Genomic DNA, 16,940 nt, shown 5'->3' on the forward strand with positions numbered 1-16,940 from the left:
AGAAAGTCCTAAAGACACAACCAAAAAACTATTAGAACTAATAAATGAATTCAGTAAAGTTTCAGGATACAAAATTAATACACAGAAGTGTGTTGCACTTCTAAAGACTAACAACAAGCTATCAGAAATAGAAATCAAGAAAACAATCCCATCTGCAATTGCATCAAAAAGGATAAAATCCAAGGCATACATCTAAGGAAGTAAAAGAACTGTGTACAGAAAACTATGAGCTCCTGATTAAAGAAAATAAAAACAATGCAAACAGATGGAAAGACATATTGTGTTTATGGATTGGAAGAATTAACATTGTTAAAATGACCATTTTACCCAAAGCAATCTACAGAGTCAATGCAATCCCTACCAAAATACCAACGGCATATATTTTTTTTAACAGAACTAGAACAATTAATTCTAAAATTTATATGGAAACACAAAAGACCCTGAATAGCCAAAACCACCTTGAGAAAAAAGACCAAAGCTGGGGGTATTATGCTCCCTGATTTCAAACTATATTTCAAAGCTATACTAATCAAAACAGTATGGTGCTGGCACACAAACAGACACATAGATCAATGGAACAGAATAGAGAGCCCAGAAATGAACCCACAGTTATGTGTACAACTAATCTATGCCAAAGGGGTCAAGAATATACAATGGGGAAAAGAGAGCCTCATCAATGAATAGTGTTGGGAAAACTGGACAACTACATTTAAAAGAGTCAAAGGACTACTTTTTCACATCACACATAAAAATGAATTCAAAATGGATTAAATGTAAGACCTGAAACCATAAGTCTCCTAAAAGGAAATATTGGCAGCAAGCTTTTTGACTTCAGCCTCAGTAATAGTTTTTTTGGGCCAATCTCCTCAGGCAAGGGAAACAAAAGAAAAAATAAACAAATGCGACTACATCAAACTAAAGAGATCTTGCAGAGTGAAGGAAACTGTCAACAAAATGAAAAGGCCACCTACTGAATGGGAGAAGATACTTGCAAATGATATGTCTGAGAAGTGGTTAATATTCAAAATATACAAAGAACTCATATGACTCAACATCAAAAAAAAAAAAAACCAAATTAAAAAACAGGCAGAAGATGTCAATAGCTATTTCTTAAAAAAAAGACATACAGATGGCCAAAAGGCACATAAAACAGTGCTCAGTGCCATTAATCATCAGGAAAATGCAAATCAAAACCACAGTGGGATATCACTTCACACCTGTCACAATAGCTGTCATAGAGAAGACAAGAAACAAGAAGTGTTGGTGAGGATGTGGACAGAAGGGAACCCTTGTGGTGGTAATGTAAATTGGTGCAGCCACTATGGAACACAGTATGGAGGTTCCTCAAAAAATTAAAAATAGAACTAGCATATGATCCAGCAATTCCACCCTGGCTATTTATCTGAAGAAAACAAAAAAAATAATTCAAAAAGATACATGTACTCCAATGCTCATAGCAGCATAATTATTAACTAGAACCAAGATATGGAAACAACCTAAGTGCCCATTAATAGGTGAATGGATAAGGAATATGCAGTGTCGAAGTATTACTCAGCCATAAAAAATGAACTTTTGCCACATGTGACAAACTTGATGAACTCAGAGGGTATTATGCTAAGTGAAGTAAGTCAGTAAAACAAAAACATATACTATATGATTTCACTTATAAGTGGAATCTAAAAATTGAGACAAATCAATAAACATACCAAAACAGAAACAGAGTTATATATGCAGAGAACAGGTGGTTGCCAGAGGGAAGAGAGGTGAGGGGAAGAAATATGTGAGGGAGATTAAGCACAAACTTCCCACTGCAAAATAAATGAGTCACAGGTATGAAATGTACAGTGTGGGGAATACAGTCAGTAACTGTATAATATCTTGTATGGGGACAGACCGTAACTAGCCTTATTATAGAGATCATTTTGAAATGTATAGAAATATTGAATGAGTATGTTGTGTAACAGGAACTAAGTGTTGTAGGTCAATTATACTTCTAAAACATACAAACTCATAGGAAGAGATCAGATTTGTGGTTACCAGAGGCAGGGTAGGTGGAATTGGTACAGGCAATCAAAAGTTACAAACTTCCAGTTATAAGGTAAGTAAGTCCTAGGGATGTAAGGTACAACATGACAGACATAATTAACACTGCGGTATGTTAGATATGAAAGTTGTTAAGAGAATAAATCCTAGTGTTTCCATTACAAGGAAAAAATCTTTTTCTATTTCTTTGACTTCATATCTATTTGAGATGATGGATGATCACTAAACTTACTGTGAGAGTCATTTCAGAATGCACATAAGTCAGATCATTATGGTACTGTATATCCTAAACTTATACAGTGCTGTATGTCAATTATATTTCAATAAAACTGGAAGAAAAAAGGAAGCCCCATGGTGAATGTCTTTGATGTCAGAAAATACTTCAGTAATATGAAAAACCATCCAGGAAAATATAAGCTTATGAAATCAGACTTAGATGTGTGTATAAAGATGAGTTTATGTGGACAGAGAGAAGAGAGAAAGGATTAAAGGATGCATAATTACAGCAATAATTCCAAATGGTGTTTTAAATTGGTGTGGAGGAATCATGCTGTAACAGGGTTTAGCTAGGCAAGAATGCAGCCACAGTTAACACTTATTGAGTGCTTCTTGTGTTCCAGGCACACTATTAGGGCGGCACATCTTCCATCTCATTTATATGTAATAATCCTATAGAATAGGTCAATTATCCATATTTTGATTTATTATTTTATTAATCATTACAAAAGCTTAGAAATTATCATCACCATTAAAAGAATTTTGGAAGGAGGAGGTCATTAAGTCCATTTAATTGTTTATTATCATTTTTTTTTAAATGGAGGTACTGGGGATTAAACCCAGGACCTCGTGCATGCTAAGCACGCGCTCTACCATTTGAGCTATACCCCCCCACTCCCATTTTTAAAGATGAGAAAACCAAGGCTCAGAGAGATTAAATAACTTGTTCAAAATGGCAGAGTCAGGATTTCAATCCAGATCCATGTGGTGTTAAAAGCCCAGGTTCCTGTCTGCTGTGCCGCAGTGCTCACACGCTGTGTGTAGAGCCCCAGGGCACTGGTGTTGCAGCATGGCCAGGTGCCTTTATAAGCAAGTTACCATTTTTATTATGGTATGCATACATAGTGGAGAAAGAAACAGTCTTGGTTAAGGCTCCCCAGAAGCAGAGAAGCCTTTAAGGATACGTACATTTTTTGTGTTGGGTCCAGCAAATATCTTTAGGAGACAGTGAGGAAGAGACCCAGAGAAAGGGAGGCACAATGAAGTAGCAGGCCTTCAGGAAAGTTACCATGACAGGCAGTTGGGGCTTAATCCCACTGGGAACCTCAGGGTAGAACACACACCCTGGTTAGAGCAGGGCACGATGTGCACCATCCATCATCAGCCGTCCATCAGCCGCCGCTGATTGACGACTGCCCCTAGGGAGAACTAATCCCCCACAATGCCAAGCCTGCAAGCAGAAGAGCCTTCCACAGAGGTGGGTCAATTCCTCAGGCAAACAGATCAGACCCCAAGGATGAGAATCAGACAGATTCAGGGGACGGGACGAAATACCAACAACATTTGCGACAGCAGCCAGCATTTACTCAATGCCAAGTGTATCTCGCTAGGCTTTTTCATATAACATTATTTCATCCAATGCTATGTGAGCTCTGCTTTTTAATTTTTTTAATTTTTATTATTTGGGGGGGGTAGGAGGAGGTAATTAGGCTTATTTATTTATTTTATTTTACTTTTAATAGAGGTACTGGGGATTGAACCCAGGATCTCATATACATGTGCTAGGCAGGCACTCTACCACTGAGCTATACCCTCCCAGCTCTGCATTTTTGTTTTTAAACTGATAGAGCCCCAACAAAGAAGCTGAGCAATTTTCTCTCTTCTTTTAGGAACTGTTAGAATTGAGAGACAAATCCATACTGACTTAAGCATCCATGATCTTTTCTTTTCTTTCCTTTTTTTCATGACCTTTCTGCTGTATGACACGGCTTCTAAAGAGGTAATCGTTTAAAGTTACCATTTAATTGTGCTTATTGACACCATTACTAGCTAAGCTTACATTTCCAACGCCCATTTTTGCTTAGTGTGGGGGAATGTGTCCCAAAACAAAATAAATTAAAAGACAAATCGTATTAGAGAAAACAAAAGAAAAACCCAAACATAATTCGCAGTGTAGACACGGGATAATGTGGTGCTTAGGACCTGAAGAGTACTTGAAAAGTGAACAAGGTCCTACTGTCTAGCACAGGGAACTATATTCAATATCTTGTAATAACCTATAATGAAAAAGAATGCATATATGTTTAACCGAATCACTATGGTGTACACCAGGAACTAACACAACATTGTAAATCAACTCTAATTAAAAAAAAATGAAAGTGATCAAGAAGTTTCTAACATAATTTTCAAGCACAGAAAATACTATATTTAACATTTGCTTCCCCTCCCTCCATATGTAACTCCCAGTTTGAACAGGAACTCCATTATTTGGCATTTCCACGAATCCCATTCTGTGAGTCTCACAAACTAAGAGGAGACTTACACTTTTGAAGTGGTATAACCTACTTTTAAGGCAAAAGTCTGAAGCAAAAAGAATTAATCATAAAACATAAATCATAATCATGAAATAGGGTCCTATAACGTTTCTCCACAAATGGTTGCTTTTGTAATTTTTTAAGCCCAATGCTTGTATAATAATCCATGATTTTGTGAATTTATCTTTTATTTGTTTTTAATTATTTGAATGATGACCCATGAACAAATCCTGACGGAATAAGGACGGAAGGTTTTTACATTCTGATGCATGTAACACTTCTGCTTTATTTCCACTGCTGAATAATTTTTTTTGGAGCAAGAAATGTTATATGCTATTAGTACCGCCAAAAAAAAAAATTGTCCCACTTGTGCTAAAGCTAGTCCAGAGTTTGCCAGTTCTCTAAAGTCCACTTAAATTTGAAGTTGGTATAACAGAAACTTGCTAAATATTGATAACTCAGATAGAGCATTTCATTAAGCAATGGCTAGCTGAAATAGTATGCACTATTGCAAACCACCAAAATAGGCCATCATCACATGTATCAGAAAACCAAAACCAAAACCAACCAAGCAAAAGCACCTTAGAGAGAATGAAAAATGTGAAACAAGCTGAAACCGCAGTTGAGCAGCTACTGTAAGGTTTTCTGAAGGATCCTAAGAAGAGGCAGAACAGGCCATCTGTTCCCAGCCAGCTGGGGCACTTCCAAATGCCTCTCAAATCTCAGCTAAAAATAGAGGGAATTCGAACAAAGACTGGGCTCATGGCTAAGTTAGCAGAACATTAACTATGAACTATTTGCACTTAGCCTTCTGACATAAAATGCTCATACAACTCACGGTGCTTTCTGATCTGTGCCTCAACGTGGACATGTTTCCCTGAGTAATTGCCTTGGTATTTCTCATAGATTAACGAGTTTGTGGGACATATATTCATGCCCGAGTTCAGAGTATCATTTAAGACTTGTCATTCCGTAAGAAAATTCTAACCCCAAACATTTCATCATATGTGCCCACATGAGGACAAAAACTTGTTTCAGGAAGATAATTTAGCATAAAAGTAATTGAATCCAGACAAATTATTTCATTTTATTGGTATGCTAGTTTATTTTCTCATTAAAAAAATTTTTTTTTGGCAGGGAGGTAATTCAGTTTATTTATTTATTATTTCGTTTTTAATGGAGGTACCAGGAATTGAACCCAGGGCTTTGTGCATGCTAAGCACACACTCTACCACTGAGCTATACCCTCCCCCTTTACTTTCTTATTATCTGCCCCCAATTTCCTTCTTGTCCTCTCTTTTGTCTCAAAAGTTCAGAGTTGGTGCAAACCTAGGGAAAAAAGATGAATCAACACATCCCATGTTCACAGACCATTTCTCAGTTGGTTTTCATAGTTGCCTGATAGAAAGATAAGGCTTTGGCATCTTCTAAAGAGGAATCTCGAGTTTCTCTGGTTTGCAGAACTTCAAATTAAAATTCTGATTACATTTCTTCCATATACATTAGAGGGAAATACAATTCCTAACATCTCAATTCTAAAAGTAACTCTAAATTAGACCACATAATATGCTGGAATGTTATATTTGAATACCCGATATGACCCAGCAATCCCATTCCTGGGCATATATCCAGAGAAAACTGTAATTCAAAAACACACGCACCCCAGCATTCACAGCAGCACTATACAACAGTCAAAATATGGAAACAACCTAAATGTCCACTGACAAATGAATGGATCAAGAAGATGTGATAGAGATACAGAATGGAATATTTGTCAGTCATGAAAAAGAATGAAATGATGCCATTTGCAGCAATGTGGATGAACCTGGAGATTATCATACTAAGTGAAGGAAGTCAGACAGAGAAAGACAAATATCTTATATCACTTATATGTGGAATCTTAAAAAATATAAATTTTATTTACAAACGAGAAATAGACTCATGGTTGTAGAAAACAAACTGTAGTAACTCCCGGAGGAGTGGGGGAAGGGTGAGGGATACATTAGGAGTTTGGGATTAATAGATATAGATCACTATATATAAAATAGATAAACAGCAAGGACCTATTGTATAACACAGGGAACTATATTCAATTTCTTACAATGAACCGTAATGGAAAAGGAGCTGAAAAAATATATATGTACGTACGTATACGTATAACTGAATCGCTTTGCTGTATACCTGAAACTAACATTGTAAATCAACTACACTTCAAAAAAAATAAGAATTAAAAAAAGAATCCTCTGGATTTTATTTACCTTCACGTATTGAAACTGTTCTAAAGACATCTTCTTCAAGTTTCCAGGAAATGCCTGAGACTCAAAAGGAAACTGCCACTTTGAGGTGTCAGCTTTTGTTTCCCTTTAAAAGAGCTGATTCTGAGTCATATGTCTAGTAACACATTTAAAAACATGTAACTAACTCTACGTGATGGCTTTCTGGGGTGTGAAACACAGTTAAGTCATGGGAGCTTGTGTGACCATTTCAAAAGTAAGTTATTAGCTAGCAGGTGGCCCAGTGATTGGACTTGAAGTAAACACAGCGCAGTGTGGGTTGTGTCAGAGAGATCCAAAGGGTGACGTGGACATTTTTAAAAATGAGAAGTAGACAGAATGCAGAGAGGCAACACATAGAGGAACGAGAAACACAGGAAGAACACAGAAAAGAAATATCACTATAGAGAAGGGTGTCAGACCAGATAGGGCAGTAAAGCTTGAAAGCCCCAAAGGCAAAGCAATGCAGCATCTCCAAGAACTTCGGAAAGCTTGTCTTGGAATTATACTGCCTGACCTTGTCGCGGCTTAGTTCTGCCACTTAATCAGTGCGCAACGTTGGGGAAGATACTTATCGTCTCCTGAGGAGCCTAGTTTCGCCCTTTGTAAAACGGAGACCACGGCAGTAACTCATCTCACAGGCTGTCGTGAGGTTAAGGAACGCCACTCACATCAAGTGCTTAGCAGAGGACAGCGTGACACACAGCAAGCGTAGACCAAAAGCTACTCTGATTGTTGCCGCTGTTGTTGGAAAGGATGAAGGCTTTCTGTTTTATTGAAAATGATGGGAGACTTTGAAAATCTTTCATTACTGAAAACCTGTATAAAGTATGAATCCAGAATCCTATTTCCACAGGTAGAAAATAAGAGCACAGTGGTAGAAGTAAAGTACACAATCACACCATTCTTGGAAATCAAGGACCTTGCGTCATTCATTATTACAAATGCCACTTTCCATTATGAGATTCTGAAGACATGAAATGGATAGGATACAGGCTTGTATTTCAGAATATTTCCTGGTGTCCGTCTGATTTCCTGTTACCTGACTGGTTCTGGTTAAAATAGCAGTAACTTGCAATATTCTTATTTGTGCGCTTGTGTGGAGAACACACATGTATCACCCAATGTGCTGAATACATAGTCTTTAACTTAATCCTATGTGGTAAAATTTACTTTCTTACAACCAAGCCAAGTATTTCGATATGAAATGTTGATATTAAAATATTGGTACTTAGAAAGATTAAAGTAAAACAGGACCAAGGCTTTGAATCTGTTTGTCTGAGTTCAAAGTATTTCTACTTTATTTCTTAAAAAACAAAGCCACACTTTTATTTATTCACCTTTCAATACGTTTAAATCCTCAAGGGGTACAGCATCACCTGGATTCTGTGTCCAATGGCCTCAGCAGGAAGGTTGCTTCGGAATTTGGCACAAACCATGCCACTGTTTCCAGGAGTGCGGGTTACCTTCCTCCAGATTACCCGGGTTTTGTTCGGTTTTCCACCAGGAGTTATTGTGTTAGTCTTTGCTTTGTACATGTAAGCATATCTCTTGCCTAGGCAGAATTCAGTTTCATCTTGAGCATAAACATCTTCAGTTTTGAGAAGAGCTGTGTGTTCCCTCTGGTTCTGGACACTCTGCTTATTGTCAGCAAAACTGGCCTTGGACCACGGCCTCCCAGACACATTGTTTTAGAAGTCCTGCTCCCAGCAGAACTCCAGTCTCCAGGAAGGCTGCAAGAGCACAAGTCTTCACGCCTTCTAACGCACCATGCTCCCTCCTGATCCTTCTTGTCAGTCAAGGTCTTGGCATTTGCGCACTCCTGACGGGCTTCATCTCTTCCATAGAAATGGCTGCCCCAGGGGGGTTTTCTCCGTCACTGCTCTTCCCTTCCACCTGCAAGTGGAAATTTTCCACACTGTCCTCTTCGGCTTCGAGTCACCATCATTGAGGACATCTGGTCTGGAGACTTGGCGCTGTTTTCATTTTGAGCGTGGAAACTTTTGTGACATTCTTCACAAACCTCCATTCCCCAGGAGCCCTTGCTAATATTCCCAAGGGCTGCTGGCGAGAACTGATGAGTTAATGGTCTGTGTACCCAGAAGCCTGGGTAATACAAGAGCTTTTTGGAACCACAGACTGAACTCTCAGTGACTTCCCAACGCTCCTTTTTCCAGGAATAGAACTCTTTGGTTACCCTCTTGTGAACTTTGCAAGAGACTTTATATAGGTCAGACCTACACTGTGGAGAATTTAAAGACCACACAGTTTTTGTTTTTCTTACAAGAACCCACTTTCTTATGTAACTTCTTGGACTTTATGGAAAATACTGGCTAAACTAAGCATCCTGAAGCCTGCTGTAACCACTCCATTCACTGGCACCTGACTTTGACTTTTACCTACAGATGCCAACTCTGTTTACAAATGTATTATTTGACAACCATAATGCTTTTTTAAAACGGTTTTGAAACAACAGAAACCAGGGCAAAAGGCAGTTTAGTCTCCAGCTAGGCACGCACAAGCTGATTTAATGCACATTATAACCAAAGTACAGAATGCAGTTTGTTTATACATTTGCCTAAGTCTTGCCCTAACAATTTGGGAAAAAAATGTGTTTATGTTTTCTTTGGATGGTATCCTCTGAAAACCTTTCAGTTTAGTTTCTGGGAAATATGTTTCAAATTCCACATGTAGGCTTTTGTGAGTGCCACACAGGGAGAAAAAGTTGTCCAACTTTGGAACATATACAGCAGAGATGTAAGAGGCACAGCAATGGCTGGAATGAACAGGGAAGCCCCGGAGCACCAGAACATCTTGGGGAAATGTGGCTGGAAGCAGCATCCGCTGAACTCGGCAGGGCAGAGGGAGCTGCAACGGGGCCTTTCAGGAGGAAACTAAGCACTCGGGGCCCTGGTGGACCCAGGCCTTGGTGGAGGCTGGGATTTGGCTCCAGTTCCAACAAGAGCTGAGGATCTAAGGAACCCATGATAAATCCTGTAGTCACAGCCCCGGCTCTAAGTCTGGTGCTGAGCCCAATCTGCCTCCCCTGGTTCTCCACCCTTCAGCCCTGTTTCTACTCTCTTCTCCAACAAGAATGAGAATTTTTGCTGTAATATGCAAAAAGTGTTGAGAAATACAGTGGTCCATGCCCCAGTTCCAACCCCACCCACTCTACGAAGCCACCATTTTTAAGGTCACATGACACCACTTGCTGAGCATGGTTTCCATTTCCTGAACATCCTGCAGACTGTCAACGTCTATCTTTGATGTTTTGTCTCAGAATTAAACAGTTATTTTATTTTATTTTTGGTCAGCAACTGCCCCCTCATGACAATACTTCCTGACTCCTGATTGGCCTGTTCTCCCGCCCAGTTCCCAGCCAGGTGTACACTCAGACCAATTCCCTCCCCCTGTTCCTGAAATGAAGCTTCTCTTGAACCAGGAGACTAAATTATTACCTTCACTGCTTCTACCTGTCCTATCGTCTCTAAATAGCCTCTTTAATAATTAATAACCTAATTAATTCACTCACTTAGCAATTATTTAGTGACCATTTATAATGCTTGAGATGCTGTGTGAGACATAAAGATACAGGAGGTAGGTCTTCATGACCTCGCTACTCTGTTGGGGAAGCTCTCATACAAGTATAAGGATGACCAAACTAAGGCTCCTTGGGAGAGCAATCAGAAAGGTTTTGGGTTTGTGGGATGGCTTGGACCACAGCCCCGTCACTAAGTAATAATCTAACTTCAGGTAAGCTAGTTATCTAAGTTCCAGCTTCTTCAACTAAAAAATGGAAACAAAAAAAATGCCTCTTTTGCTGTGAGGATTGAAGAAGATAATTTTGCAAAACACCTGGCACGGTGCCTGGAATATGACTGATTGCTGAAAACACTGGTTCCTTCTCACTTCTTCTGTAGTCTATCACTTTTTCACAAGTAATTATATTATTCAAAAATAAGTTAGCTTTCTAAATTGGAAGATGAGTGATCAATTAATTTTCATCGTATATCATGTATATAACTAAACATGGTCATGTGCCAGTGGAGAAACTGTACAGAGTAAAATTTGTCATTGATCAAAAAATGATGGAAGAATAAAATCTTGAAAAAAATGAGTTCTCAATTTAAAACTTAAATATGGAAAATTGGACTTGATAGAAATATTGTCAAAAGGGAAAACTCATCCTATCTGATGTGGAATTCTATAAAAGCAACTGATGAATTAAATCTTTGGTGCAAAGTTCATGTAGAAAAGAACTCGATAAAATAATTTCCAATGCAACAAAAAAAGGGAATGGAATAAAACTGTGTAGGCTTTTGATTCTAGCAAGTACCTTCTAGATGAGAAGTCCAAAACGTTACTACCATTCTAACAAGATGGAATGTCCTTAATCACACGATGGAAATGTCCTTGGGGGTCAAAAGAGTGAGGACAGAACATCAGCAGGATTAAAAGAGGACCTTCAAAATGGCAGGATCAAAACATCTCGTATTCATCAAAAACAATTCAGTATTTGGTCAAATAAAGATTTTTAAATTGCCTGATTGGTATCTTCGAACGTATCTGTTGACTCATAGAAAACAGACTTTGGCTAAAATAATTCCATTGAGCTCGTCACCCAAAGATGGAATCCTTCCCTTCTAAAGAATAATAAAAAAAGTGTTTGATTCACTGATTTAAAATAATGTCAAGTTCTATTTTTAAACTTAGCAGTGGCAATAAACTGCTGTTGTCTCTCTCCCTTCTCTGTCTCCCTCTGGATCTTTCACACACACTCACTATGGCCGCGGTGTCCGTAAAGAATAACCACCATCACGTGCCTTGTTGATACCATTCACCAAGCACGTTCTCGACAGAGAAATCACAGAGAGTCACATACCCTCAACTGTCAACAACAACAAAAAATACTTTTAAGAATATCTAACTCTTCAGAATCCCATTATACCAAAGTATCTTTTTTTTTGGATTTTTGCAGATACACGTGCATTGCTGTGAATAAACATGTTTGAATGGAACATGTAAAACACTGCATGGGAGACCGGAATTGCGTATGCTCACTTAATGACAGGCTCATAATGAAAATCAGGTGCTAACTGAATCTAAAATTGTTTTGTTGGTGACTCCCAAGTGGGTCAGAAAGAGTCACCATATCCCCAAATATACCATTTCGGCCACAGGATAGCTTTGCAACCTGTAAACCTAAACCACGATAATTTAAAAAATTAATGGAATTAGCTAGCACTAAAGCATGATTTTATGGGCAGATGATAAAATTAGAAATACCGCCCTCCTTCTGTGCCTCACATTTAAAAAAGCCAACCCTGACAAAAATTCCATTTTAGGCTAGAAAGATTACTAAAAATAAGCCTCTAATCTCTGACCATCAGCAGTAGGTTTTCCGGTAAAGACTGCAGGCCATCTGGGCACTGACTTTAATACTGTAAATAAAGTTATAATTAAAATATAATTTCTTGGGAACAAGATTAGATGCTATCATCATGATTTTAATAAAATACCACAAGTGTCAATAATAACAGTGATGATAACTAAAACCACAACTGTGGCAGTGGCAGTGGGAGCCAAGAATACATACCAAACAATTAGCAATTGCTTTGTATCATTTAATTCTCGTGACACCTGATGACATGGCTAATCCTGTCTCTTTTATGGATAAGGAGACAGTGCCTTAGACAGGCAAGTAACACACATGAAACTGATGCAGAGAGTAAGCAGAGGAGCCAGGCTTTGAAGTGAATCGTGAACTCACACTTAAATTAAAACTGCCACGCCACATCTTACCCTACGAGGCCAACATAGGTTCACAGTGGCTGTCCAGCCAAAAGTTGATTTTCAGTATCTTCAGAAGAGAAAAACGGATGTAGATTTTGAAAGCTACGTAGAGTCAGATGTGCATTAGCTTTTATTTCCATCTTCAATATTTCAACTGACTGAATTTTCTGGGGTCTAACTTCTGTCCATTTGATTTCAGTGCAGAGGACACTGGCACGAACAAATACGCTAGGATACAGACCCAGCGTTTTTGAAAAGAGGGCCTTCGTAAATCATTTCCATCTTGAATGGAGTCCTGGGACTTGAGTTTCTGAGAAGTTAAATTTGGGTTTCATCTTTGTCTTTCCTGACTAATCTCAATGGAAAAAATCCGAAAATCAAGACTCTTATGTCCAAATAAAAGGACATGTTAGCAACGGGGTTTGGGCAGTGGCCTCCATGAGGTCACAGACAATGAAACATTTACATTATCTCTTCTGTCTGTGGCTAGTTGGGGGAACTCTAAATACAAAGCAAATGCCCACACATGAGCACATAACAAGAAAGGAGAGAAAAGAGGAATGGAAATTTTGATGCCAGATGTCTAATTCATTCAGATAAAATGTTTAATTATCTTTTATTTCTTATCATATATCTTTGAGTTATGTTCATGTTGGCTAAAATCTCAAATGGGGAAAGTATTCCAGTGGACATTCTTTATAAATTCAATCCCCTTTATAAAAATGTTCACACAATTAGGATAACAAATAGAGGAAAACTTTTCATTAGCACAAGTCTATAGATTGTGAGACCAATTTCCAAAAAAACAGCACGTGTGCTCCTTTCCACAGGAATATGCAGCTGGACTAAACCTTCTGGCAAATATCACAAAGAGAAATATTTTCTGTGTCTGTCCCTCTTGAGTTTATAATAAAATTCCTAAAACTGTATCAGTCAGGTCACCTTCTCTGGCCTCTGCTGTCTTGGGGATTGAATCTGCACATCTCAGCCAGGACTCCAACCCATTATTTTGGTCACATCCTGCTCTTCACTTGCTCTGTCTAGGATGGCAAACTGGTGACCTACGGGGCTTGATCAGGCCCACAGAATATTATTTGGTTCTTACACTGTGCTTTTCAAGTTCTGAATTATTTGCCAATACTTAAATATCAGAGATTTACCCCCAAATCCCAACTCCCAACTTCTCTGGAAAAATCAGATGTGGTCACACCTGGTCTATGTTGGTGCTGGAGTTAGGTCATCGTCAACTCCCTCTGAGAAGGCTTGCCTTTGCCACTCCACCCACGGATGCTCTGCCCTCTCCTCGCTGGGGCTTCTGATTTTGCAACTCCAGCTGGTCTAGAATTTTCTACACTGGACAAATTCATCTCATCCACTCACTGTTCCTCAAATACACTGTGAGATCTCCTGCTTCCATGCATGTGTTCACACTGTGCCCTCCCCCAAATGTTTTCTGATGAATCCTCTCCAAAATAGTACTCACCTTTCGAAGCCCAGCTCAAATGCCATCTTCACAGAGGTTCAGTTTGGATCACTTCTGCTTCTTTCTAAACTATTAAGGAGGTTTTTGCCTGTATAGACTGCCAAACCAGTATTAAAAAAATAATTTTGTGTATTTTTATGTCCACCTCTTGAATCTCTAACAACAAAGTACACTTCTAAGAAGGCAGCCTCAAAGAGTCCCTGTAATGCTCACAGCTCACAACACTGTCATTCTTACGGACTCAACAAATACTTATTTTATAGTTAAAGCACTGAAAACTTTGTACAGTTTAAAAGAAACAATCTCAATGACTCAGTTTTTTTCTGTTCTGCTTTTCTCTATATCTACAGTCTCTTAGGAAGATAATCTGCAGTACATTAAACTGTCACTTATTCTGAAAGAATTACTATGGTTAATACAGTAGCTAGAAAGAGTAACTGTATATGAGGCACATTTGATGATGTCTTCTCAAGACAGCAGCCTAACTTATTTTCCTGGTAACTGAACAATTCTCTCGGTAGAACTGGACATTTGAGGTCTTAAGTTTAAATGATTTTCCCCCATAAAGGCATCCCAAGTGGGAATAAGGTCTTAAGTAATTAACCCTTATTCAACTGGCATTTCATGAGTTAGGTTACAACCAGTCTTATATTTCAAATATAACGTACAATAAAAGCACACTGGAATTTAGGTTATGTTATTTGGGCCGGAAATTAATACTGTGGTTCTGGCAAGATTATGAACTTAGCTTGTGCAAGCCTTTCCAATATAAATACCTGGAAATAGACATATTCTTCCAAAAGAGGAAGTGAAATCTCCATAAGCAAAAATGAGGAGTAGCAATTACGTTAACTGACACTGTGGTGGTGACACTGATGGGGAGACAGGGATGGGCAGCTAATGGTAGTAATAATGTCTATGGGCTTGGGTTTTACGGCCATTCGCCCAGAGGAGAGAGAACACTGAAATCCTACAAACGCTAGAACTGACACCTCGTATATGACTGGCATACTCTAAGTGTGATGCATGCAGGGAGATGGGTAGAAATAATTTACCCAACAGCATACGAGGATAATGAGGAAATCCAGAGTTTGCAAAAAGCAGTCTTGAGAGAATTACAAAAATTCCGAATTGTGCCTTGCATGTTGATGTCTGAATGTACACTATCAATGAGGCACAGAAGCCTTAAAGCCAAGACATTAAAAAAATTTTTTGATCCTAGGGCAAGGAAAATCCTGTTGTCTTTGACAAAAGCAAACAAGCAAGCAAACAACAACCAAAATTCTGGACATTCTCATACCTCAATCTGAGCAGGATTTCTACAAGGAAGAAGCACTACTGAAGATTAGCTCACAATAAAAATGAGCACAAATACGAAATACGTGAGGAAATAGTTCACCTTTTGCAAGAATTAGATGAACAGAAAATTAATACACCATGAACTTGAATTAATAAAACAACAATGGAGAAATATGATAAGATAGTATTTAAATTCAATTCAGAAGCTTGACCTGGTAGACAAAAAATAAGGAACTGGAGCTAGAAAATGAAACCAAACACTATGGAAAATGAACAGAGATCTGAAAAAGCACCAAATAAAATTTTTATATATATTTGGTCAGAAAATAGTTAATAAGGATCTGCAATATATGTGTAATTAAATTCAGAAACTTGACCTAATGGACATATATAAAACTTTGAACTAAAAATTATATGCAAAAATACTGTATGCACATTCTACCCTGACTCATAAAGAATATATCCAATTGAGTCTCAACAAACACTGAAGAATCAGTATCACAGAGACCAAACTCTGTGACAACCAACAAATGTGATTAGAAATCAATATCAGTGTTAACTTCGAAAGTTCTATATACTTTGAAAACTAATTTTTAAAGACCTCAATAGATTTAGGAAAGAAGAGAAATTGCAAATTAATGAGTTGAGAGTCTAATTTACCAAAGAGGAAACCAGAGTGGCCAATCCGCTGCCCCCCAAAAACCCCCCAAAAACGAAGTTCTACCTTACTTACTCAGGGAAATGGAAATTTAAACAAGAATTAGACATTACTTTATACCCTCCACTCCCCAATACCCTCCAAGGTTTTCACAAATTTAAAAACATTGGTAACAATCTCAGGAAAGAACACATATAACATGACTGACCAAATAATTAATGAATACAATTGCTTCCGAGGAAAAGTTGACAACATGTGTTAACTTTGCAGATGCACAAGCCCTTTGACCAAGCAAGCACACTTCTACATCTCCTACCCAGGGAAATTCTCGCACATGCGTATTTGAGTGCTTATTGCCCACCACTGGTAATGGTGACAGGTGCAAAGCAACTCAGTAGGGGATGGATAAGTCAACCAACAGGATGAGTAAACTGGCTTACTGTGCAACAGAATTCTATTAAACAGTTAAGAATTGGGGGTTCAGGATCTGCATATACTACTATATATAAAATAGATATAACAACAGTGTCTTACTGTAGAGCACAGGAAACTACATTCAATACCTTGTAATAGCCTATAATGAAAAAAAAATATGAAAATGAATATATAGATATATATGTGTGTGTGTATAGTTGAATCACTTTGCTATACATCAGAAACTAAGACAACATTATAAATAAACTATACTTCAATAAATAAATAAATAAATAAATAAATAAATAAATAAATAAATGAATGAATAAATAAAACCATACAAGATTTATACCTACGAAGGATTAATCTTAAGGAAAAAAAAAACCTCAATGAGATTGTAAACAGATACAAAGAAGAGAGAAAACCCAGTTCCTATGTATATTATC

General features: G+C 38.0%; 2 protein-coding genes across 2 annotated transcripts in view; both read right to left on the reverse strand.

Moving 5' to 3' along the window:
• The window catches only part of KCNH8 (potassium voltage-gated channel subfamily H member 8), a 353,249-nt gene that overhangs the window by 90,656 nt on the left and 245,653 nt on the right, over positions 1–16,940 (reverse strand). The window lies entirely within an intron of this gene.
• On the reverse strand, positions 8,184–8,538 carry LOC106730709 (60S ribosomal protein L35a-like; the record flags this gene model as incomplete). The annotated part of the gene is made up of 1 exon (XM_032477918.1): positions 8,184–8,538. A coding segment is annotated over one exon (339 nt), but the record flags the coding sequence as incomplete, so codon positions are not given.

Source organism: Camelus ferus, chromosome 1 (assembly GCF_009834535.1).
Source record: "Camelus ferus isolate YT-003-E chromosome 1, BCGSAC_Cfer_1.0, whole genome shotgun sequence".
NCBI lineage: Eukaryota > Metazoa > Chordata > Mammalia > Artiodactyla > Camelidae > Camelus > Camelus ferus.